This window comes from Sturnus vulgaris, chromosome 5, assembly GCF_052056855.1.
Source record: "Sturnus vulgaris isolate bStuVul1 chromosome 5, bStuVul1.hap1, whole genome shotgun sequence".
Taxonomy (NCBI): Eukaryota; Metazoa; Chordata; class Aves; order Passeriformes; family Sturnidae; genus Sturnus; species Sturnus vulgaris.
Genome location: NC_142247.1, coordinates 68,601,073 through 68,624,836, shown reverse-complemented (window position 1 = coordinate 68,624,836; position 23,764 = coordinate 68,601,073). Strand labels below are relative to the sequence as shown.

The 23,764-nt window shown below is 42.0% G+C and overlaps 1 protein-coding gene across 1 annotated transcript in view; it reads left to right on the top strand.

Annotated features, from left to right (window-relative positions):
• Nucleotides 1–6,717, top strand: part of CDC123 (cell division cycle 123) — a 32,749-nt gene extending 26,032 nt beyond the window's left edge. Inside the window, exons 11-13 of the mRNA XM_014883108.2 lie at nucleotides 3,318–3,446; nucleotides 5,221–5,358; nucleotides 6,172–6,717. Of these exons, the coding sequence (XP_014738594.1) occupies nucleotides 3,318–3,446; nucleotides 5,221–5,358; nucleotides 6,172–6,198 (294 nt within the window). The 3' untranslated portion in view covers nucleotides 6,199–6,717. The remainder of the gene's footprint in view (nucleotides 1–3,317; nucleotides 3,447–5,220; nucleotides 5,359–6,171) is intronic.
• Nucleotides 6,718–23,764: the final 17,047 nt, after the last annotated feature.

Genomic DNA, 23,764 nt, shown 5'->3' with positions numbered 1-23,764 from the left:
ACTGTGGTTTGCAACTGTGTTATTCATCGCTCCCTTGGCGTGTGAGTTACAGGCAGCAAAAGAATATTGTGAGCATGATTAATTTCCAGAGCCTGTGCTCCTCATCAGGCTGGTTGCACAGCAACCTCACCTACAGACAGAGAGAAGTGTTCACTCTCTGCTTGTTTTAAATCCTTTAAACTCTAAATATTCAGCTTGGAGAAGCAGGTTGTTGTTGTTGTGGTTGTAAATGACAGCAGTCCTCTCCCTGTGCTCACTTTAGTTGCATTAGAGACTGGAGTTGGCCCTGCAGGTCCTGCTCACTGAGTTGGAGGCAGGAGTTCACAAAAGCCTGACAGTCAGCTCTGCTGCTGCTCTTTGCTGTCTCCCAGGTGGGAACAACAAACCAAGTTCAAGACAAGTCATTGTGGTAAGACAGAGCAATGCAGGGAGTGGCTCCAGACCACCGCTGGCTCACAGCTCTTGTTAAGGAGCAGACCAGTGCTTGTCTGTGCCTTGTGAGCCTGGTCACTGTGCAAGAAGGTGCAGCTGGAGTTAGGGAGATGTAACAGTTAAGTTTGCATTTTATCTGTCTTTAACTTCCTTTAAACAACAGGCTTTGTCGTGGGCACTTCCTTTCAGCACCCTGCTGCTTAATGCCTTGGTAAAATAAAGCATGAAGCTGACAGGGTGTGGTAAATCTATTGATGCCTTCTTTTAGGATGAGAAGAAATTACCATGTAGTACAAGTAGGGGGATTTTTTTCCCCTCCAAATATGCACAACCTTTTTCTTTCCTGGCTTGTGTGTTTCTGTGCTCTTGTATGACAAAGATTACTAATAGCAGGCAAATAGCCTTACTACTGCTTTTTAGATACACAGTGCAAGTTATCTGTAACTGTCCTTAAATCATGATATTGCATGTAAGACTTGAGAGAGATCTTAATCTTAAGAAAAGGCAGGTTGGTTACTGACCCAGGGTTATATACACTCCTTTTAATGAGCCCTGAAAAGAGATATTTAGCTTGTTTTACCACTTCTCATCAATTTGCAGCCAGCAAAGCTCAGTTCAGATTTAAGACCATCTCAGGGAAACAGCTGTTGCTGTAGATGGTGCACTGCTGTCTGCAGGGGTGGAGAAACACTGCTGGGTGCTCACAAAAAACATGTTGCTTTCAGTAGTCTCAAAATCAATTTTCAGTTTTTTCCAGGATATATTTATTCTTTCAAGAAACTATCTTAATGTTCCTGTGAAAAAGATGGGCTGGATGTATTTGGGGTGAAGAGGAATTTCTGTGAAAGCCTTTCATAGGGAATTATTAGGTATAAATGTTTCTGATGCAAGGAAAGATTCTCTGAACTGCTGAATGAACTTTGCCCGCCATTTCTTCTGTCAGTGATTAAATTGGTTCATTAGCTTGTTTTTCAAGAATGATAGAATTAATCTAAACCCACAGATTCTTCCTCGTGCTGCCTTGGAGCTAACAAGACACCCCCATTAGCAAAAGTAAAAGATTGCTTATCATGAGAGTTAGTGACAGCCTTTTGAGGAGGACCAGAGATGGGAAATGACAGCAGAGCTTGCCCCATGGGCTTTCTGCACTGATGGTGCCAATATTAGTGCAGAGGTGTTGCAACTCAACCACGCAGATCTGGGCTTGCTCATCCTTCCAGAGCAAATAAGAAACCACTCAGGTCTGTGTCCCCCCACTTTGTAGTTTCTTTTGTAGCTGTCTAGTTTCAGCACTGTTGTTTCTGTGCTTTGGCTTCTTCAAACGTGCTCTGTGAGAGCTGAACCCTGTGGACCTGCCCTGAGACAGACACCTGTGACAGTCTGTGTGCAACCACACGCTCCCTGCTGGGGTGCTGGCCCAGCTCCAGTTTGCAAGTCATAACCACTGTTTTCACCTCTGCTGGGACTCCCCACACCTGCACGAGGAGCTCAGTGTGGATGGTAACAGAACATTTGTGCTCTGTATCTCACAGGTTTCCATCCTTTGCAGTTCCACAGTGTGTCAGTGCCTGTGGGATAGCTCAGGTGCCGTGGGTGGGAGAGGCAGTCTCCATGTTACTCTCTGCCGACGCTTCCAAAGCTTCTTTGTGTGTTAGGAACCAGATGGCTGTAGTGTAAATAATTGAATGTATTTGCTGTTTGTATCAAGATAGGCAAGATCTTTTAAAGCAAGAAGATCCTTCAGAAATGAAGGAAAAGAGGAGAAAGCAAAATGGATGTTTAGTAGCTACAGAGTCTTGAGGTTTGTTTACCAATTTCAGTTGATCTTTATTATAAACACAGTAAAACTCTTCAGCCCTGCTTATATTGCTGCAACTTTTTCCTTTCCTGTTTGATAGAACTGATTTCTTCCAGATGTAATACTAGTTTTGCAAATTTTTACTAGCATCCGTGGTCATATTTCCTTATAATTTCTTACAATGTTTTGTTTTATTAGAATAGTTGGTACTTTCTTGGGCCAGAGAAGATGGCCCTGTGCTGGGGGTTGTATCTTGAAGTGACTCAAGGAACACAAACTATTTCTTCCTCCCCCACATGTCTGTTACTTCTAATATGTCTTGTTAGTCTCTGCTTTCATTTTTCAGTTGTAAAGCAGTTATGCTGTTGTGCACACTAACACAGCAGTTTGGAACACAGATGTGTTAAAGATGAGGTAGAATCTAGTGTGGAATACTAGTAATGGCTATATTAAAAATGCCTTCAAGATATTCTTTATTTATTTATGTCTGTACAACATCTTTGAGCTTTCATGAGCTCCACTAGCATTTTGCAGACCCTGCTCTCTCTTTTTTGGGTCCCTTCTGAGACCAAGAACGGCAATTTTTGTAGACTGCTGGATGGTACAGCATTGCTGAGGTGTTTTTCTGTGGAAAGAAAAATCCTTGTTTGGGTGGTTTGGGTTTTTTTGCTTGTTTGGTTTTGTTTTGTGTTTGGGCCTTTTTGTGGTTTTTGATTGGATCTCTCCCCTGTTTCTTGTTCATTCTCTCTGGGGATCTTGGTGGATCGTGGGGATTAGCCAGAACTTCTGTGGCCTCACCTGAAAGCACTTGGCACAGATCTACATTTAGTTTATTTGAGCTCTGTCTCATCTTCTGTTAAAAAAAAATCAAAGTAAATTAGTATATCATAGCTTGCTATGATATAAAACTCTATAAGGTAAAGGATGATAGAATATTTTAAAACCAGGTAGTTTCAATTTTTGCATCTTTTTATCTAAAGACCAAGACTACAATAATCTAAATATGTGGGGGTTTTTATTTTTTTCCTCTTTTTTGCTTTGTTTTAATTCTGTGGTTTGTTTTAATTCATCTGTGCTTCCTTTGCAGGGTAAGATTTGGTTAATAGATTTTAACCCATTTGGTGAAGTAACAGACTCCCTGCTCTTTACATGGGAAGAACTCACCTCTGGAAAAAACTTGAAAGGAGACCAGAGTGAAGGGGAAGCAACAGAACAGGTGAGGGAGGCTAAATAGCATCCAACAGGATTTATGGCCTAATTTTTTTTCTTTTTTTGCTGTTACAATCAAATTTTGATGCAAATCGCATTGAAGTAAATTAAGCTCCTGTGAAATGTAAACTCTTTGCAAGTAGAATCTACCTTAGTAGTTAATCTCAACAAGTATTACCTGATGGCTTCAGATGCCTACAAAGGAATTTTCAGTTCAAACAGTACAAGTCCATATTACAGCTTTCACCCCATTGCAAAGAAGATGCCCTGGAACTTGCTTTTACACAGTTTTGATGCATTCCTTTCAGTTTTTCTTGAAATCTATTACTTGTCTATATAATCACATAAATTTCTGCTTGGTTCTTGGTATCTATCATGTTGTTTCCTGTATCTCCAGTTTAATGCTTGGGGGGAGACAAACAGAAGCTTAACTTCTGTCTCTTCCTCATTTGGAATACCCTTAGCAAAGCCTTGTCCTCTGGTTGAACTCCCAGGACTTGCAGAACAAGGCTTTTCCATCCCTCTTCCAAGCAGCATTTCCTCTGTAAAAAGAAGTAACTTCCTGTTAATACAGAAAGGGAGGAATAGTCTTCATTTTTTGTATTCCAGCTTTTTTTTTCTTACTGCATCTTGAGACAGAGTCCTCATATCTTGAACAGCTGGGTAGGAGATAGAAAGTGGTGTGTTAGTGGATCTTGGGAAACACTTGATTGTTTTCTGAGGTGAGATGGCTGGCCAGTGTGGGCTTTTCTTTATTTCCTAGCTGTTGAACTGCATTAGAGGCCACTGAAGTGAAAAACTTCATTGAGCTGATTTTAACATCTGAGTTTCTTTAGTCCTGTGGCCCTTTCCATAACACATTTACAGGGAAACCCCACTCCAGGCTATTATTGCCTCTGTCTCACTGTGGGGTTGTTGCTGTATGAAAACCCATTCCATGAACCCTCCTGCTAAAAGCTGTCTCCTTTGTTAAAACACACTCCAAATTCTAGAACTGTCTGTGGGACATGTGAATTTTTGTTTTGGGATTTCTCTTTCTCATTGCCAGATGCTTTACACAGTTTTCTGTAGTGCAATCCTGGATGAAAAGTAGAATAACTTGTCTTCATGTTTCATCTTACATCCAGTCACAGAATCTGGTGTGAAGTTGCTGATCTCTCTTAAAATGAAGCTGTTTATTGCTATACAGCTGGCAATTGCATGGCACGTCAATGTGTTCAACTGAAAATTTTATCATCCCTCAAAACCTGTTGTTACAATTGAGCATTTAGAGATGTTTTTGGCCTTATTATAAAGGTATCTTTTCCTTCAGTAAGTGAATTGGTTGGAAAGCTTAAATTATAATTTCAGTAAGGTTATAGCTGCAAATGTGTTTAAACAAGGAACTATGAAGGCAAGTTTAGGTATTCTATCAAAAAGATTTTTCTCTATCCAGATATATATCTAGATACTACTGCCCAAAGTTCCTTGTAGCTCCATTATTGCAGCACTATCATAAGCATGAATTTATTAGACACATTAAGAACTGATACACTGTGGAAATTTTAAAGTGAGGTAATGAAAGCCATTATTTGACTGTTTAACATGTTTGACATTTTAAATTGCTCCTAAGTGGGCAGAGGTTTTATAAGAAAGCTACAATTTTTAGAAAGCGCAAGTTTAGTTGAGCGGGTGCCAAATAAACTCATTGGCAATGTGACTCAGTCTCACGGAGGAGTCCCAGAAACATTTCTGACTTTATTCATGTCCACTGTTCTTGTCTAATCTTGTCTTTTCCAAAGGATTATCCAGTGTTCCGTTGTACAAACAGCAAAGTCACCGTCCAGCCCAGTCCCTACCTGAGCTACCGACTGCCCAAGGACTTTGTGGACCTTTCCACGGGAGAGGATGTTCACAAACTGATTGACTTTCTTAAACTGGTAAGAAGTAGCAGAAAAAAATCTGACATTCCACCTCTGTCAAATGGAAACACCAAAGTCCCTGGATCTCTGCTTTTGTTACTAAGAAAGAATACATAGTTACAGAAAAAGCAGAGTATGAAGGGTGCACACAGTGTATTGTTGGGTTAATTGTTTCTGAAGTGGTAAAGAACAAGCTTTTTACTGCTCTTACTTCTCTTAATTAATTTTATTTTATGGGAAGCAATGAATGTCGTTTGACAAATCTTACTGAAGGACTGAGCTGTTTTCTTTCTTACTGAAATGTAAATATGACTGTAGTATGAATGGAAATGTGCTTTTTGAATGCCTGGAGCTAATGCTTTTAACTTTTAATGTTTTTAACTTTTTTCTTTAAAAGTTACAAGACAAATATATTAGAAAAATCCATGAAAAAGTTGTTCCTTTTTCAATCCTCTTTGTTCTTTTAATGCACAGTGACATGAAAACATGACATCTTTGTAAGGTAGGGAAGGGAAGGCAGCTTACCTGTATCTGGATCCCTGACACTTGCCATCACCATGATGTTTTCTGGTTCTTATATATTCCATGAGTTAATGGACAAGGCAAATCTTGTTCTTTACTGGAAATAAAATCCTATAGTTTGGGATGAGAGAAGGGGTTGATAGTGCTGTGTTCCATTTGCTGGAAAAATCTCTTATTGTTCCAAAAAATGACTTAGAAATGCAGCCACTGTCTAATCCATTGTATTTGGAACACTTGTCATGATTTATTATTGCTCTTACTTCAGATAACTGTGTCCTAACATTATGAACTCTCCTGTTCTGTTGACAGAAAAGAAATCAGCAAGATGACGACTGAGGTACCCAGAAGCATTACATTGAATTACGAGCAAGAAATGTGGCAAAAGCTGTATTTAGCATAACTATCAAACTATTGATTTAAGGAAAATCTGCTTTTTATAGTCAATGAAAGAATTGAAGAGCTGTTCATCCTCTCTTGGTTTATAAAAATGTGTAGGGAAGCTTCTTCAGGGAAACATGAAAGGTCAGGGTGAGTTCTCATTGGATTCCAGGTGCAAAGAAGCAACAGCCTGAGTGCAGCTGAACGACTGCTTTCCATTTCTCATAATGTGAAGATTGATGCCACTGAGCTACGCCTTCAGACTCCCCGGTGTAAATATGGCAACACGTAACGCTTGTGCAGTGAAAACATGGAGCATTCTCTGAATTTAGGCACAGTCTTGCTTAATATGTAGTCACAAAGAGAAAGGAATGTACATTTTTATCTGGAGTAGCCTTTTAAAATTGTAAATTGGTTTTGTTTGGGAGCACTTCTCATCCTTTATGTAAAAAAATAAAATAAAAAATGGAGAAAGGATTAATAGATTTTTTTTTTTGTTCCAAGGGCTGATACTTCATTTCAGAGAACAGCTATAGCTATAGTAGACTACTTAAGGTTTGAAAATTTTTCATATAGGGAATTACAATTCTGAATGCATTTGAAATAAAGTAGTATTTTCACAGTCACTAAAGCAACAAAACTAATTTAACTTCACCAAATTTAATTTCATTTTCATAGTAAAGCTTTCTCGAAACCTGTTTTTTAACGTGATTCCATACTAGACATCATCTGTGACTTTAATATAGATAATTAACATCAACCTATAATTTATGTGCAGACTCAGTCTTGTTTCTCTTGTCACATCTCTGATTCTTACAAAATCAATTATTCTTTCAGCTCTTAAAATTCTGTATTCATTTGGTACTTCATGCTTTTTGTATAAAGGGAAACTTGGCTAAATCTGGGGAAACAGAAGCTCTTGTTACCAATTGGTGTTTGGGAGGTGGGGGAGGACAGTGTTAGTTGAATCATCAGCTGACTTTTGGATATAGGTGTTTGTGTGGCATCAGTAATTTATTAACAGTGTGCAGAGTTCCCATTGAAACAAAAAGACATTTGAAGGAGTTCATAACCTCTGGAAATTGCTTCCTATTTCAAAGCAGTTATGTGATACTTTGTGTGTGTGTGTATAAAGCTGTTTGTGTTTGTCTTGCTTTTGCTGTCAGATTGGAATGGTGCTTGGTTACAATCTTTTATTGGATGTTAAATCTGAGCTAAGTTGTTAAATTATTACTTACTGTCTTTATTTAGCTTCACTTTTGAATGAAAATTTACTTGAGTTAAAGATTATGCAGGTTGAGAATCCACACATTGTTGAAACATCACAGAAGAAAGCTCCTGGAGTCAGAACAGGTTTGCCCTGTGTTTGAAGCTTTGGAACCTGGTACTCAGTAGATTTTTGTATTCAAATTAGATGGTCATTAACTCAGAGCTGGGCTATACCTAATCCTGCCATACTGCATGATTTTGGGTGAGTGTTTCTTACCCTCATCAGGGGGATAATTTGAGTATAAATGTCTCTCAATCGGGTAGGAACCTCAAAGTGTAAAAAATTAAAACAAAGAGAAAAGCTTTGTTAAAGTTTCTAGCTATAACTTAAACTGCTGTGATGATCTAACCACACTTCCTTTACACAGATGATGCCCTGGAATTTCCAATAGATTCATAAATCTATTTTTTTGAATAGAGTATTGGCTTTAAAAACACAAAGTCTTAGTTTAGGGCTGGAGGATAGTTTCCCACTTCTTCCACAAATTAATTTTCCACTTTCTCAGCTGTCTTTGCTGAATGTTCACCAGAATATTGAGCCCAGTTTGCTGGGACCCTGTGCACTCTGGAGTGTCCTTTTAGGTGGGTAGGCTGGAGTTTTTCTTTTCTGAAATGTGAAATGCTGGCAGATGCCCAGTCTGAATTCACGTGCTGCTCAGCCAAGCTACCCAACACTGATCATGAACTGCAGTTTAGAGTTGTAGGAACTTGTCCTGCTTCCTTTGGGCTGAGTCATAGTGAAGAGCCATAAAAAGTAGCAGAGCAAAAACAGTGGTCCCATGTTCAGAACTGGTACAGAAAAAGTCCCCAGTATAAAAATATGATCTACAGGATCAGGTCCCCTAAAATACCATATCCTTACAGTTTGAATACGTACTTTAGGTGTACTTTGCATTTTTCCCCACTTCAGGTAACCAGACTGAATTTTATTTGGCTGTTAAATTAAAGATTCCACTTCTAAAAGAATTTTCATTTTGTATGTACTTTTGATCTTCTAGGAAAATTAACAAACATATTCCCTTTGGGGAGTTGAGGGAGCTAATGTTGATAGATTAAAAATGTTTCAGATCAATTTTACACTGAATAGTACATGACACTTTTCCACCAAAAAAACAGTTTCTGCCTCTAGCCCTTATATACAGAAATTTGAAAATAGAGATTTCCAGTTGTTCAGGTCCTTTTTCACAGGATTCAATTATCACCATTTGCTGAGTAAGGGCCAACTGTATACTATATATTCTTAATTATATGCTTAAAACACAGTGTAAAGATGCTTGCAGTCTCATCTAGATGACAAACAGAAGTTTTAGAGGGAGGTAGCACGCAGTCATTTTATACAGATGCTGTGCCTGCCAAGCCCTGCAGAAGTCTGGCTGTGTCTGATGGCTCCAGCAGTGAGATTCAGTTCTTGGGCTGCAGCTCTGCCAGGAGTGCCAAGGAAAAGTCCTCATTGTTTCACAGTCAATACTTGGGCTGTTTAGTTTCCCAGATGGATCGTGGGGATCAGGATTCCTGTGACCTCAAAAGTAGCAGTTGTTAACATGTCCTGACTTAGTTCAGCATTTGGAGTAACATTCCTGTCCTTCTGGGCTTCTGTGCTGTTTGTTCCCTTTTGCCTCTTCTTTCTCCAGTGTTGTCCATGTCTTTCCTCATCCCTCAGCCTCTTATTTGGATAAATATTAAGATCAGAATTGGTAGCAGCAGCAGCATGGATAATATTGACCTGAATTTTAAAACCTTTCTGCTTTTGCAAAGGCCTGGTTTTGAGTAGTGCTCTATAATACCTAAAACCCCCTCTAAACTCCAGAAGTAGGGGAGTAATATTCAGGTCCGAGTCTCAGTAAAATCAATTGCACTTGCTAGATGCTGATCACAGATCGTAAAACTCCACATAACTGCATCTGACACCCTTAGGTAGAAATCTCATTGTTATATACTCACTTGTTGCTCATGTCCAGGATGCAGAGAAAAGGTGCCCTGTGAGATGCAGTTCAGGTGCTCATTTGAGCAACAGAGACCCTTAAACACTCCTGGTTTCAGGCTTGCAGGTGAGCATTCCCAGGTGAAAGGACCCCAAAACAGATCAGTGGCAGTGTGGAGATGGGTAACAGCATGGAGCAAACCTATGTAAAAATCCTTCTGTACCTTTGTGCATGGCTGAGCTCAGCTTTCACAAACTGTTCCAAATTTGAAGTGTCAAATAGCAAAGAGAGGAGCTCAGGGTGTTTGTCAATGAGCACAAATAGGCAAATCAGCGTGGCAACTGGTAATTGATTTCAACTTAGAGGCCAAAAGTATCAATTCTGGTTGTGTTTGGACATTTTACATTTTGAAAATTAGTTCAAGAAATAATATTGGACTAAAATACATATTTTTGGCCAAGAGAAGATGGAACACAGTGTAATACAGAAATAGACCATGGTGCTTTTGATTCATGAAGGACACTTGGTAACACTGATATTTAGAGCCTTAATAAATCTACCTTAGGAAAAGCTTGTCTGGATGTTAAATTAACAGTGTCTTCTATTTGAATTTGATAACCTCTGTTAAAAGAAAATCTCCAACTTGCTATCATCCTGACGTTATCTAGAGCTAAAATAAGACTTGTTGCCATAACTGCTATATTTTGTGTAATCTTGAAGCTTTCTCAAAGATACAGAACTCTTAGGCAGTTTTGTGTGATTACAGGATTTTGTAGTAATAATGACATTGGCACTGCAGTAAGTCTGGTTTTGGGGTTTTTGGTTCTTTCTTTTGGGGAGGGCTTTTTGAGGGAGGGAAGTATCCTGCTACATTTCTTCATGTGAATTATTGCAGCAATGGGTATCCTACCTGGGTATCAATAGTGTTTTGATTGCTCTAAGATCCTCTTAACAGCTGGCCAGGCTTCTGCCAGGGATGTGTTTTGGCAGTTTGTAGGAAAAGGTTGGTTGGTCATAAACACTGACTGCCCAGGACCTTCTTTCAGGGAAGGTTTCTAGTTACAGCTGAACTTCCAGGAGAGATTTGTGGCTCCTTAGCAGCATTGCTGTCCAAAAGAGAAAGGATAATCAATACTTGTTCCTAGTCTTTAGGACTCAAATCCAGCTGGTGGAGGGGCTTGAAATTTTGGGTTCTGTCTTGGCTTCTGCTATGAAGGTGTGTCCTGACAGACTGTTGCACTTCATTGAAGTAAATGAATTATTCATGGGAGCTGGGACTGTAATATCCAGGAGAGAGAATGAACATGTGAAGCTAAAACGTCTGTAACCAATATGAGGAATACATAGGAGGAGCTCAGTATCAGGATGTGTCAGAAAAGATTGATGTGCATTTCAGTGACTTTAGGAGATTAATGGCAGCACTAGATCACAGACCTGTCCGTTGCTCAGGAAAAGGCTGGAGGCACTGTGTTTGAACACCAACAGTGTATTTCCAAAACTTGGGAATCACAGAATGGTTTGGGTTGGAAAGGAGTGTTAAATGTCCTCTAGGCCTCAAACACTTCCAGGAGTGGGGCAACCACAACTTCTCTGGGCACCCTCACCAGCTTCATGAAAAATTCCTTCCTTAATGTCAATCTGAACTGATCCTCTTTCAGTTTAAATCTGCTGCCCTTTGTCCTGTCCAGCCCCTGGTAAAAGCCTGTGTTTCATATAAGCCCTCTTTAAGTACTGAAAGGCTGCAATATTGTCTACCCACAGCTTTTCCCAGCTTTCCCCACCTCTCTCAGCCTGTCCTCCAACAACAGGTTTTGTAGCCATGGCATCATTTTTGTGGCCTTCCTCTGGATTTGCTCCAACAGATCCATATTTTTCCTGTATTGGGGATCCCAGAGCACTGCAGGTGGGGTCTCACCAGAGCAGAAGGTCAGAATTCCCTGCCTTGATCTGCTGCCCACAGTGCTGGGGATGCAGCCCAGGCCTTGTTTGGCTTTCTGGGCTGGAGGTGCATATGACCAGCTTGTGCTCAATTTTTCATCCACCAGTATTTCCAAACAATACTTCAGAATCTGTTGGGAAAGTGCCTAACATGGGAAGACTTGAAAAGACAGAGAGTTAATAGATTTTTTCCAGAGGACAGTTTGTATTTCAGAAGGTACAGGGTGTTGTTATTCCAGAGTTAACTGTTCTGGGTTGCAGTCAGGTTTATTTGAAGCTTAAAACTTTAAAAGTCAGAAGTAATTCAGGTGGAAGTGGCTGTGGAGTTGGCATTTGGTGCTCTGGAGAAAGCAGGGAGATGAGACAAGCAGAGTAAGGACCTCAAAAGGCAGTTTTGGTAAGTGTGGGTGTCGATGCTTTGCATCCATTTGGGAGAGGTGGGTGGGATAACTGAACAGAGGTGCTTTTTTAATGGCCCATCAGCAGTGTCCTAATGTGAAGGGAAAATGGTACAGCAAGGGCTTGTAAGGATCAATCAAAGTGAAAACTGCAGAAATCTGAAGGAAAGGCGCATGATTTAGTGTGAAAAAATGAGTGGATAGAGAAAAAATGACAGATGATTCAGAGAAAACTGATGTTGTTAATGTTTTCTTTGCCTCACTATACTCTTTTTTCAAGGAAAAGAAGAAACGAAACAAATTAACACAATTTAGCAGAAAAATTGCACTTGGAATAGCTATTGGTATGAAGCCAGAGAGGGCATTGTGAGACCACTATACATTTTATTTCAGGGTCCGTATTTTTCCATAGCTTCGTTAATGGCTGGAGCGGTGAAATAAATAGCCTGTATAAAAATCCGTGGTTGGCAGTGACTTGAGAATACTCAGGCACTTTGGAGGTTTGTATCAGAATTTGAAATGGCCATAATACACAGGAAAAATGGCCTGAAATAACGAGAAGAAATTTGATAAAGGCAAGTGCAAAGAGCTGTAGTTAGGAGGAGAAATCAGACATTCGAGTATAAATGGGTGAGAGCTGGCAGAGCAGCAGTGCAGTGGGAGTGGATAAGTTACAGCAGAGACCATTAAATGCAAGGTGATAATAAGCTATTGGGGGAGGATAAAGGCAGGTGTCATTCTGGGCTAGCAGGAGAGAGGGATGGAAAAAATGAGAGATTATTTTGTTTGATGAGAGGATGGTGTAGTGAGATGAGTCGCTTTAGGCACAATGTTGCAAGAAATACCTCGATCATTGGAGAGTGGCCAAGATTGGATAAAGAATCACAGAGTAATTCAAGTTAGAAGGGATTCATAAAGATCATTGAGTCTGGTTCCCTGCTCCTCACAGGACTACCTAAAGCTAAATTCTGTGACTGAGAGCATCATGCAAACCATCCTTGAATGCTGTCAGGCTGGGTGCTGTGACCACTTCCCCAGGGAGCCTCTTCCAGTGCCCCACCACCTGCTCAGTGAAGAACCTTTTCCCAGAGTTCAGACTGGAAGTTCAGCATCCCCAGTGCAGCCTCTTTCCACTGTCTCACGACCTGTTGCTGGTCACCAGAGAGGGGAGACCAGCACCTCGTCCTTCCCCCTTGAGACAGGTGCAGACCTTGAAGTCTCTCCTCAGTCTCCTTAAAGCTGAACAAACCAAGGGCACTCAGCTGCTCCTCATTAGTCTTGCCCTTGAGACCTCTCACCATCTTGGCCACCCTCTTCTGGACACACTTGAATAGTTTGATGTCCTTCCTACATTGTAGTGCCCAAAACTGCCCCCAGGACTTGAACTGAGACTGTCCCAGTTCAGAGCAGAGCAGCACAATCCCCTCACTTACCTGGCTGGTGATGCTGTGCCTGATTTATCCCAGGACAGGGTTGGCCCTCCTGGCTGCCAGAACACACAGTTGCCTCGTATTTCACTTATAGTGAAATAACTATAACCATAGTTTTGTAGATTCATAAGATCCCCCCGAGCCTTCTCTTCTGTACATAGATCCCTCCCAGCTCTCTCTGCCTTTCCTCACAGGAGAGATGTTCCAGTGTCAGATTTCTCCAAGGAGCACCCTAGAAATGGTGGGCAGCTTTGAGCTCAAATTGCTTAGAAAAAAAGTAATCACGAAAGATGTTTTTCTAACTGCATTGGATGTCAGACTCTAATCCCAGAAGGAACAGCTTGGCCTGTGGTACCATCTTTGAAGGCCTATGCAGAGTAGAAGGGACAAACCTGACTTCTCTGGCTGTGTTTTCCAAGTTATTGCCTGCTGCTTCTGTGACAGCAAGATGCCCTTTGTGTCCTGGTTTTGGGGTCAGGAATGTACTAATAGCTGCCTCCAGTCCCTGCTGTTCCATAAATTCATGTTTCTTCCCATCCAGGACTGCTTAGGAACTTGAATGGGTGTTTTGGCTAATTATTGCCTGCTGCTCTTTCAGCACACAGCTGCCACTTGTCCCTGGGTCCAGGGTCAGGAAGGACTTTTTTCTCTGTGAGTTTCTTGCTCATGGGATAGTTCATTGTTACCACAAGAAAATGTGATTCATTAGAAAGGCAAAATTGGACTTCTTCAGTGTGGGAAAAAGGGATGAGGTCTATGCAGTTCTAAAAGAAATCAGCCAGTACATTTCAAAGATGAGCAGGGAGAGCCCTCAGAGGAGAAAATAATCCCAGTCCTAAGGCAAGCTACAAAGAGAGTCTGGGGAATCTGCAGGAATAATGCTGATTATGCTCAGTCTTACTTGAGGTTCTTCCTTATCCTATTCCCTCACTTTCCATGTGGTGTGAAAATTTCTGCTTTATCCAGTGAGAAGACCCTCCCCAAACTTCAAATCCCGCCTGGGGATGCCACATTTCCTTTCAAAGTGGTATCCATGCTTGATTTCACTGATTCCGGGTGAAAGCCCTTGGTGCTTTCCTATCTCTTTTAGGGATGTGCTGGTTCAGCCCTTCTCAGTGCACAGGGCTGAAGAGGAAAGGAAATTCAGCTCCAGCACTGGGTTTGGATTTGGGTTTTCTCCCTTCTGCAGGAGGCGATGATCCACAGCAAGAAGTCAGCCGGAGTCCAGGAATAGCAGTTTGTGTCTCATAGAAACCATTTGATTGGCATCACTGAGCTGCAAAAAGACCCGGTGGGCTTGGTGACAGATTCTGATCGCCTGGAGACAGGATTTTCTCTCTCATCTCACAGCAAGGGCAAGAAAGCTCATCTGGTATCCTTTGTACTTGCATACACCTGGGAAAGGGATGGCAGATCTTTTGAAAAGGAGATGCAGAATGGGATCATGCACGTAGAGGGAGGGAAGTGTCTGCTGAAAGGCCTCTGTCTCAAAGTGTTTGTCCATTGGAATTTGGTTTCTTGGTATGTGAATACCCCCAGAAAGGAACAACAACAACAATAAAAAGTATGATGGAATCATACACCGTGGATCTCCATTTTTAACCTAATTTGATCAAGAGCTTTCTTAAACATATTTAATATCCTGAAAGCAGCAGCTCGATGGAGAGATGGGCAGGAGTGAGATGCTCTGAAAGCCCCTTCCTGAAGGAAAAGCTGCGGTAGTGGTTTCTGTAGCAGTTGGTAATGATTCCATGAGAAATATATAGTGCAAATACCCTGAGGGCAGGAGCACCTTCAACACAAATTTCTTTTATGAGTCATTACAGAAATAAACTCCCAAACCCAAGTCTGCACAAGCCCTGCCTACATTCTGCTACCTTGCAGGTAAACTGCAAATGAGTTTGAGTCAGAAACATTAAACTGTCAAAGAACTTCGACATTGGACACTTTTAACTTGCTTTGGATGACCCTTTTTCATGGAGAAGACTTGGAAATAAGTGCTAATGAGTGCTAATTGCTGCTTCTTCACTAGTCAGGCCCGTATAGCCCTAAGCAATGATTGATGATGGCTCTTTCCAGTGCCTGATTTATTTACTGGCTAAGCCATTAGAGAAGCATAATGGATTTCTAAATAAAATATTCGACATCGTAAATACCTTGGCAATCAGTAACAGAACCAGTTTTTTACGTCTGGCTCCTCAGATCATGCTCAGCATTTCTCTTGGTATTTTAGGAAAAAAGTTTTTTCATAAATCTTTTTCGATAGTAAGATTTTTTCGTAAATCCATGAATATCTGAGACCCTCACTGCACACAGCCTCTGCCATGTGCATTCGAGGAGGAAATTGGAGCACTGCCCAAGGATGGAGTTTGCTCCACACTGGGGGCTCAAGGTAGAGAACAGAAACTGGTATGTTATATTTGGGCATCTCGTTCTCATTTTTCTTATTCAGCCTGAGATTCTTCCAGGTATGGAAACAGTTAGTGGAGTTGCTGTTAATTTCCTAAGCACAAGATTATCTGCTTCTGTTTAATATGGACATATAATCTCCAATTATGTTGTTTTAATACATACAGCAAATATAATTCTTCTTAATTATTACCTTGAGCACATGGCTGCAAATGCTGTTCACATATTTTTATTTTAGTAGGAAATCTGCATTCGTCCTATATATTGAAGTGTTTTTCATTATTGAGTGTGCTAATAAGTTATTCAGCCTACAGTTTTCATGTGTCGGGAGATCAGGGCTGTATTGATTTCATGGATGCAAAGCCCTCTTTAATATAGGGGAAAAACAGGACTCAACCCTGAAATAAATTAACCTGGGTTGTTCCAGACACCTGCAACTGCAACGTGGAACCGCCAGTCTGGTGTCTGACATTTATAGCTGGAGAAGCAGGTCTCTGTTTGGAATGGCATCAACCAGCTGCTGGGAACCTCTGGAGCCTGGGAACAGCATCGTGTGCTGCTGAGGCTTCTTCAGCAAGGACTTCTGACTGCAGAAGGTCCTCCGTGGGCAGGGGGTTCTCCCTCGAGCTCTGTGCTCAGTGCAGGGATCTCCCTCAGCATCAGGAGCCTCCTCAAGTGGTTTTCTCCAACCCATCTCAAGGCTGGAAGGAGCGTCGGGAAAGGGAGGAGGCTCAGTGGCAGGATGAGTGTGTTACACAGAGATTCAGGCTGGAAGAGGCTGCTGTAAAACATGGGAAAATAGTGGCTTTCAGCCTTTCTCAATCATAGAAGCTTTTCCAGCAGAAGTGCAGTAGCTCAGATGAGAAACTGGTGCCGCTTGCCTTGGTCACCCTTAAGGCTGCATCCATGATCTCCAGGAACCCCGTGCTGATGGGCTGAAAACCACAGCTAAAACCAGGGAAAAGGGGGTCTTCCCTAATGGGATATTCCTTTGTAGCTTGCTTTTATCTCCTGTGGTATCCCTTTATGGGAGTCAGGACTTGCAGCACACGCCTTGCACACCGAGAACCCCAACCAGTGCAGGGAGAGGATCCTCATGGGCAAGAACTGCAGGACTGAGTATCCCTGTAGGAAAGAGACCAGAAGGAGCCAAAACAGAAGCTAAAACAAATAAGCCCAGTAAATTGTTCTGCAAATAGTAGGAGAACAAATTCGGGTTTCCAAACTTCACATCCTCTGTACCTACACAGAGCCCCTTGCATTAAGCTCATCCTCAGACTTCTCTCTGTGTCCCTCAGCCATGGGCAGGGCACAACCTCCTGTGGATAATTTTGAGTTGTGCCTGGGCTCTCCAGCTCCTGGGCTCTCTGGTCAGCTAAGGGACAAGCAGAGCAGATACCTGCTGCCCTTAACTGCTGCCATTAGGGGAGGCACTGATTTCACACTCTCCTTTTCCTCTACCCAAGCATTGTTTTTCACAACATGTGCAGCTGTTTGATGTATTTGATTTTTAGCTGTCAAAATTGATAGAAACAGGCCACTTGTGGGCACAGATGGAGACAGAGCAGTGACAGAAGCCCTTGAGGTTAAAATGTGGGGTGTGTTTTGCATCTCAACATCTGGACACACGTTTTTCCCATCCCTGTCTCCCACTGGAGTTGCATCCATCATTCTGCCCCCAGTCCTGTGTGCACAGAGCTGCTGCTCAGTCCATAACTTTTCACAACACTTTCCATGAGCCTCCAACAGCTTGTTAAATAGGATAATCCTGGCTGCATGCTTCCCACAAATGCTTCCATTCATAGATCCAACACTTGCTTCTCTGAATTAAAGGCAATTCTCCCTGTTTGGATACATTCTGCCATCGATATAGTGAAAGACATCTTTAAATTAAGTAAGAAACCCAAAATACTATTGAGATGAGATAATATATTATACATACCTGCTATCTTCAGAATGTTGGTTTTCCACACTAATTACAGTCCAATTTATGACATTTAGATTCTAGCCTATACATTTTTCTTCCTATTTGAAGATTTTTCTTACAATAGCATTCAGACCTATTTTTTTTTCTTAGTGGGTACCATAAAACCATTATTGTCAAAAATAAATATAATGAATTTGGGGAAAATTGGGACAATTATTTAGGATTTCAGTAACTAAAGACTGAATTTTGTAGAATGTCAGTAAATTTCAGTAAATTTCAGTAGTTTGAAATTCAGATGATGTTTATTAGGATTAAGAGGGATTGTAGAGGAGAAAAAAAAAAGGGACAGAGAGTTACTAGAATGAAATATAGAGACAAAAATGAAGAGTGGAACTGGAGAGAGACGGTTAACTCAAGCCAAGCAATATTTGTGTGTAGTTTGACCTTGCTGAGGAATTTTATTGAACTGGATCCTGTCGTAGACAATGACACCATGCATTTTGCAGTGATGAATTCCTAATTACTGAGCTGAGCTTTTCCAACAGCAAGATTTCTTGCAAGTTGGTTACAAACCTAATTATTCCAGGTTTGGTACTGTGACATCAAAAAATTAAAAAGGAAGCATAAAATATGCATTATTGCCTATATTCTTGCAGTTATGTATCTCCAGGGTAGTGTAAGGTGGTTCTTTGTTCCAGCTTGCGTGTTTTAGCTGTGCCTGGGGTGTGTGGGAGGAGATGGTTTATGAATGTGTGCATGGCTTCGTGCACAGTTATGCAAGAGATGGTTTCTTAAATAGAGGAATCCCGGGAAACACAGAGAGAACACAGCCCACCCACCCTGGAGAGCCAAACCCCCTGCAGAAACCTCACACCTTCTCCAAAATTCATTCCCTAGGGAAAATGAGGAGAAGGGAGCAGATTTACATGGGACTGTGCTACATGATGTAAATGAATGTTGTAATAATCCAATTTATTTCCACAGCTGGAGGTGCTGTCCACGAGATGACATCATCCAGTCCAAAGACTCTGGGAACTGACCTGTCCTTGAGGTTGAGGGTGAACATCCTACAGGGGTGATCCCTGGTGCAGTGGTATATAAGCAAAAAAAAAAAAAAAAAAAAAAAAGCAGGAAAGGCAAGAAAGCAAAGCATATTTTCAGTCTAAAGTGATTGATTTGGTCCTCTGTGCTTGATCAGGCAAATTAGCTGTACGTGAAGCCAACTTCTGCTCTGTAGAGTGATGAGAGAGGAAAGAGAGGGAGCCAGAAATCCAATGCCCAGGTTGCAGTAATGAAGGCCAGCTAAGCAATGGCTGCATCCCAGAAGTTGGTACTGTGCTGGAAGAGGCTGCCAAAGCAAGTTTGCTAACAGAATGTGTTTTGGACCTCTTCTTGCAGCCCTCAACAGCAGTGTCAGAGCTTCTGGCTTAGACTGGCCACGGGCTGGCCAGAGGTACAGGGAGCACATCAGTGTCTGGGTCCAAGCTTGCCCCAGCACTTTGGACATCTCACAGAGATTTGTCACTCCCACAGGGTCAGGCGTGGCTGAGCCCCTTAGTTTGGGGTGTTGCAGTGTGGCTGTTCACCCCAGGGCAAGGCCAACCACACCATTCTGGAGTAAAGGCTCACCCTTGGCACTGCTACTTCTCTGTGGCTTCTCCTGCAGCATCGAGCCTGTTTGCAAAGGTCTCAGGTGTGTCAGACCAGCTTTTCATCTCTACCATTCCTTCACAACTCCTGGAGCCTGTTTGGGGACCAATAATTTAACAATTTAATATTGGCCAATAACTTAACAATTCCCATAAGCTAATTGGGAGAACCAGATATTCCCTTCTGGCTGTTTCTAGGTCTCAAACCTCTACAAGTTCTTTCAATTTAATCTTTGGCTTTTTCATGCTCTCAGGCCTTGCACCTCTGTGTGTGCCTTCCTTCCCCTTTCCCACCCTTCCCTCATTGCCTTCCACAGAGCCATTTCTGTCCTACAAACTGAGCTTTCCTAAATTGCATTCATAGCTCATTAGGGCCTGCAAATTCATCTAAGGGAGCACAAGAGCCAATATGTCTTGTGGAAAAACTTAAAACCCAGAGTGGTGAAGAAGAAGGACACCCACAGACCTGCTCACAAGCCTTGTGCCAGGCACAGAAGCCTGTCTGAATCTAAAAGACTCCTTCATTTAGCACAGCTTTGCACCAGTAAATGTGTGGGGCTGGATTCTGTAGGGCTGGCAGCCCATCCCCATCCTGGGGAGAAATCCCAATGCAGCTCTCACAGCTGAAAGGCCCCATGAACAGGCTGTGAAAATAGAGATTTCAGGATTAGTTCACAAACTCGGCCTCAGATTTTATAGGAGTTTGACAATTTTCAGATGAGTGTTTCTTCTGTCTTTCTGATATAAATTAATAGAAATATAATGATGTTGCACCATTGCACCAGCTATACTGCTATTCTCTCTGAAGGACTGAATCATTAAAGCAGCCACAGGTTTTAGATATCCAGAATCCAATGATTTTTTAATAAATGCTCTTGGTTGTGTCATTTCTAATAGAACAGCCATTCTGCATCAGTCTCATTGGAGTCTGCATCAGGTACAACCCTTGAGTTACTAAAGCATCACAGTTCCTTAGATATGTTCTAAAACATTGAGAAAACTTGATGGCCTCGATAAGGAAACATTTATCCTTGTTGAGCAAAACTCCAGCACAGTTTCCTGGGGCTGTAGGCATGATAATTCCAGAGTTCTGGGTATATGGCAGCAGCAGCAGGACTTTTCCTGTAGTGGGAGTTAATGAGTGCACAGGCAACACTTGCAGCCCTGCCCTCCCTTGGGGAGCAGATCTGGGGGAATTCATTTCACTGTCCCTGCTGTGAGAGCTGGGCACTCAGGATAAAGGCAAAAAAAAAATCTTTGGACTTCTCAGTCAAGGGTTTAGGAAACAAATAATTAATTCACATTCTCAGTAGTGCGGAGAAAGAGGAAAGAGCAACTTTTTCTTATGGTTAGAAAAATAAATTGTTATTTTATGCATTAGGAAAGAGCTGCCAACAGGGCTTTAGACTTTCTCCCCAAACAAGAATAGTTGCATTTCAAATACAAAAGTGGAAACATATGTGCTTCTTAGCACATAACTTCTCTCATTCAAAGAAACCCCCTAGAGAACCATGTTCTCTGCTGTTAGAAATCAGCACAGCTCCAGAGTTATACCCTCTGAGATGCTGACCACAGTCTTAGAGGCAGAAGTGATTCAAAGAGTAGCACTGGGGCTCTTTTAACACCAGCTGAAGGCCAGTGGGGAGAAGGGAAGGTGCAGGAAGTGGTTTTGGGAAGCAGCTCATATTTGTCTTGGTGCCACCTGGGGCAGCTCTCCATGCAAATCAGGGCTTTTGCATAAAAATTAAACCTTAGGCCCTCCTGCTGAACTACCAAGCACTCAAAGCCAACCCTGTGTTGCATTCAAATGATCTGCTTAGGATCTATCCTTCTTCCCCAGTCCCATGACAGAGCTCTGCCCTGCACCTGGCTCGCTCTGGCATCATCTCCTCCAGGGATGCTGGTGCCTGGCTGCTCATGTTTGGTGCCAGGGCATGGTCAGGGGGATGCTGAGACCATAGCTGTTGGCTCATGCTTTCAAATGTTCTATGTAAAGTTTGAAAAATTTTTAAAAAACGTAAATTTTTTTCTGTGCAATGCTTTCTGCTGTGTAGAAAAGAAGCCTTTGCTCCCTGACTTTCTTCCTCCTGTTATGTGATGATCAAAAAGGTGATGTTTTTACCCCAAGGTGTTCCAAGGGACAAGAGGTATGTGCAGCCAGTTCCTGTAAAGCAATCCTGGTTGGGGAGGCCTGCTTCATCTCAACTGCAAAATTAGGATGATGTTTCTTGTAGCTTTTGCAGCAAAGGAGGCCTGGAGGCAGAATTTTGAGGAAAGTGCTGAATGAGGAATGTTTTTGGGAGCGTCACTCCCTCAGGGAGGGCAGGGTGTAGCAAAGCAATTCCTTGATTTTTCAGTTCAGCACAGGGCACATCAGAGGCACAAACAGGCTGTGTGAGAGCATTTTGCTGTGGTTAATATTGGTTTAGCATCAGTAAGTAGCAGGGTGGCAGAGCATCCTCAGCAAGGCCACACTGCCAAGCCATTAAACAGAAAAGATGCTTCCTTGAATGTAAATTTATTTTACCAAGGCTGAAAATAGCCTAACCAAAGAAACTCATAATGGTTAATAACTGCATTGCTAGAAAAGGGGGAAAATGGGTAGAAAAGATTTATCTTAAAACCCATAAATACAGAGTCCTTTCTGCTCCTGCCATGCTGAACAGCAGGGCTGGGAAGGTGTGAAAGCCCTTTGGGTGCCTACACAGCCACACTTCACCAAGACTGAGCAGCCAAGGATGGAAGAAATGCTGAATTCTGTCCTAATAATTGCGATTTTTTACTAAATTTTTATTAACTTTCCCAAGATGTCCCTTGCTCCTGTACAGTACACAAAAGGCAGTGCCAATTACGAATATCTCTATCATTTGTTTAGGTCCTTGCACTTCCACAATTTCCACCACACCAAACTGGCAATAGCTACATTTTGAATTCTCCACTGGAATTTTACCAAGATCTTGCTGCATTGGCTTCAAACTGACATTGAAGAGGGGATGATGATGATGATGATGATGATGATGATGATGATGTGCCACCTGCAGACCTGTTGGTCACTGCTTGGTCAACCATCAGGCACAGCTGGATAAAATCAGGATGTGAAGTTGCCTGGTATTAAACTGCCTCAGCCACAGTCTCTACCATATATGCCATATATACCATACATACCATAGATACCCACCCCTGCAGCAGCAGTCCATGCACCCACTGCTCTCAAACCACAGCTACCTCTTGGGGTTTTTTTAATAAAAATTGCTCCCTAACAGGAAAATATTCCCACTGCTCATACACATGCATGCCCACGTGGCTATCAGTTTGTTTTTTCCAAATTAATCCAGACTTCTCTTAAGGGAGAAAACAATGAGAACTTGTTGTTTTTCTTATGACAGTGTAGAGGCAGATGAGGAAGGAATATTAAGAGGAGTAAGGAAAAGATGGGAAAGAAGTAAAAACAGCCTTTTTTCCCTCACATAGTATATACTCTGAAGGCAACCATTCTCTGGCAAAAATAAACCCTTTTTTAATGTCTGGAAGGTGATTTTTAAGGTGTGTTAGTGCAGAGGGCCCTCCTGGAAGAAGAAGTGGCACAGAGCTGGGGGATGGGAAGCAATGGTAGGGCAGATGGGGCTGTTGTACTGGGAGGTAACAGGAAAGATAAATGAGCTTGTGTTGGTTCAAAAACATCACAGATGTGGCTGTTCCAGGCTTGCTGGTGCAGCGGGTTCCTGGAACTGTTTGAACAGCCACCCTGTGTGCTCAGGCCCTGACAAACACAGAGTAACCCAGGGTACAAGCAGACCCATGTCACAGTGCTATAATAAGACATGTGGCATCATCAAGCTGCATCCCTCTCCAGGAGAGTAGAGGGCATTTCTGGAACAGCCCTTTTCATTAACTAAAGGAGCTCTTGTTGAAAAATAACTCCACCTGCTCTAAACTTAATTTCCCCATTTGGTGCATAAATTAAGAGTCAAATAAGCAGGGTCAAACAGAATTTAATATTCAAGGCTTTTAAGGAAGAGGCAGCAGCAGATATTAGCACAGGGTCTGGCTTAGATGCATTTTTTTTTTTCCAGGCCTTCATCCATAGCACGATTTCCCAATTGTTCCACCCTGACAGGGAACAATGGCCTTATCTGCACAGCAGATACACCCAAAACTAAGGCTGAACATGAACACTGCATGCACAATCTCCAAGAAGTCTGAAATCTGAATCTTTCCAGACAGTCCCTGCAATGCTTGGTGATGTTTGTTTTCCCAAGTTATTGGAAGGCTGGAGGCAGGTAGGATGAGCTCACCTTATTTCAAGGCTTTTCTTGCACTGGTGAAGTCATGTCCCCATAGATCTGTGATTATCTGTGTTCAGGTACTCTGGTCAGATACAGATCCTCCTGTCAGCTCCTTATTATTTGACTCTGGCCCAGCATTGTTAGTTAAGGCTGATTAACTGTGAAAACCAGTTGTATGACATTCCTGTGGTGCACACAATCCAGCTGGAGGAGGCAGGATAATGTTTCCAAGGGTCTGCAATCTGGACCATCATCAGTCTTGAAATGAACAGCCTTTGAGCATGACAGCTTACATG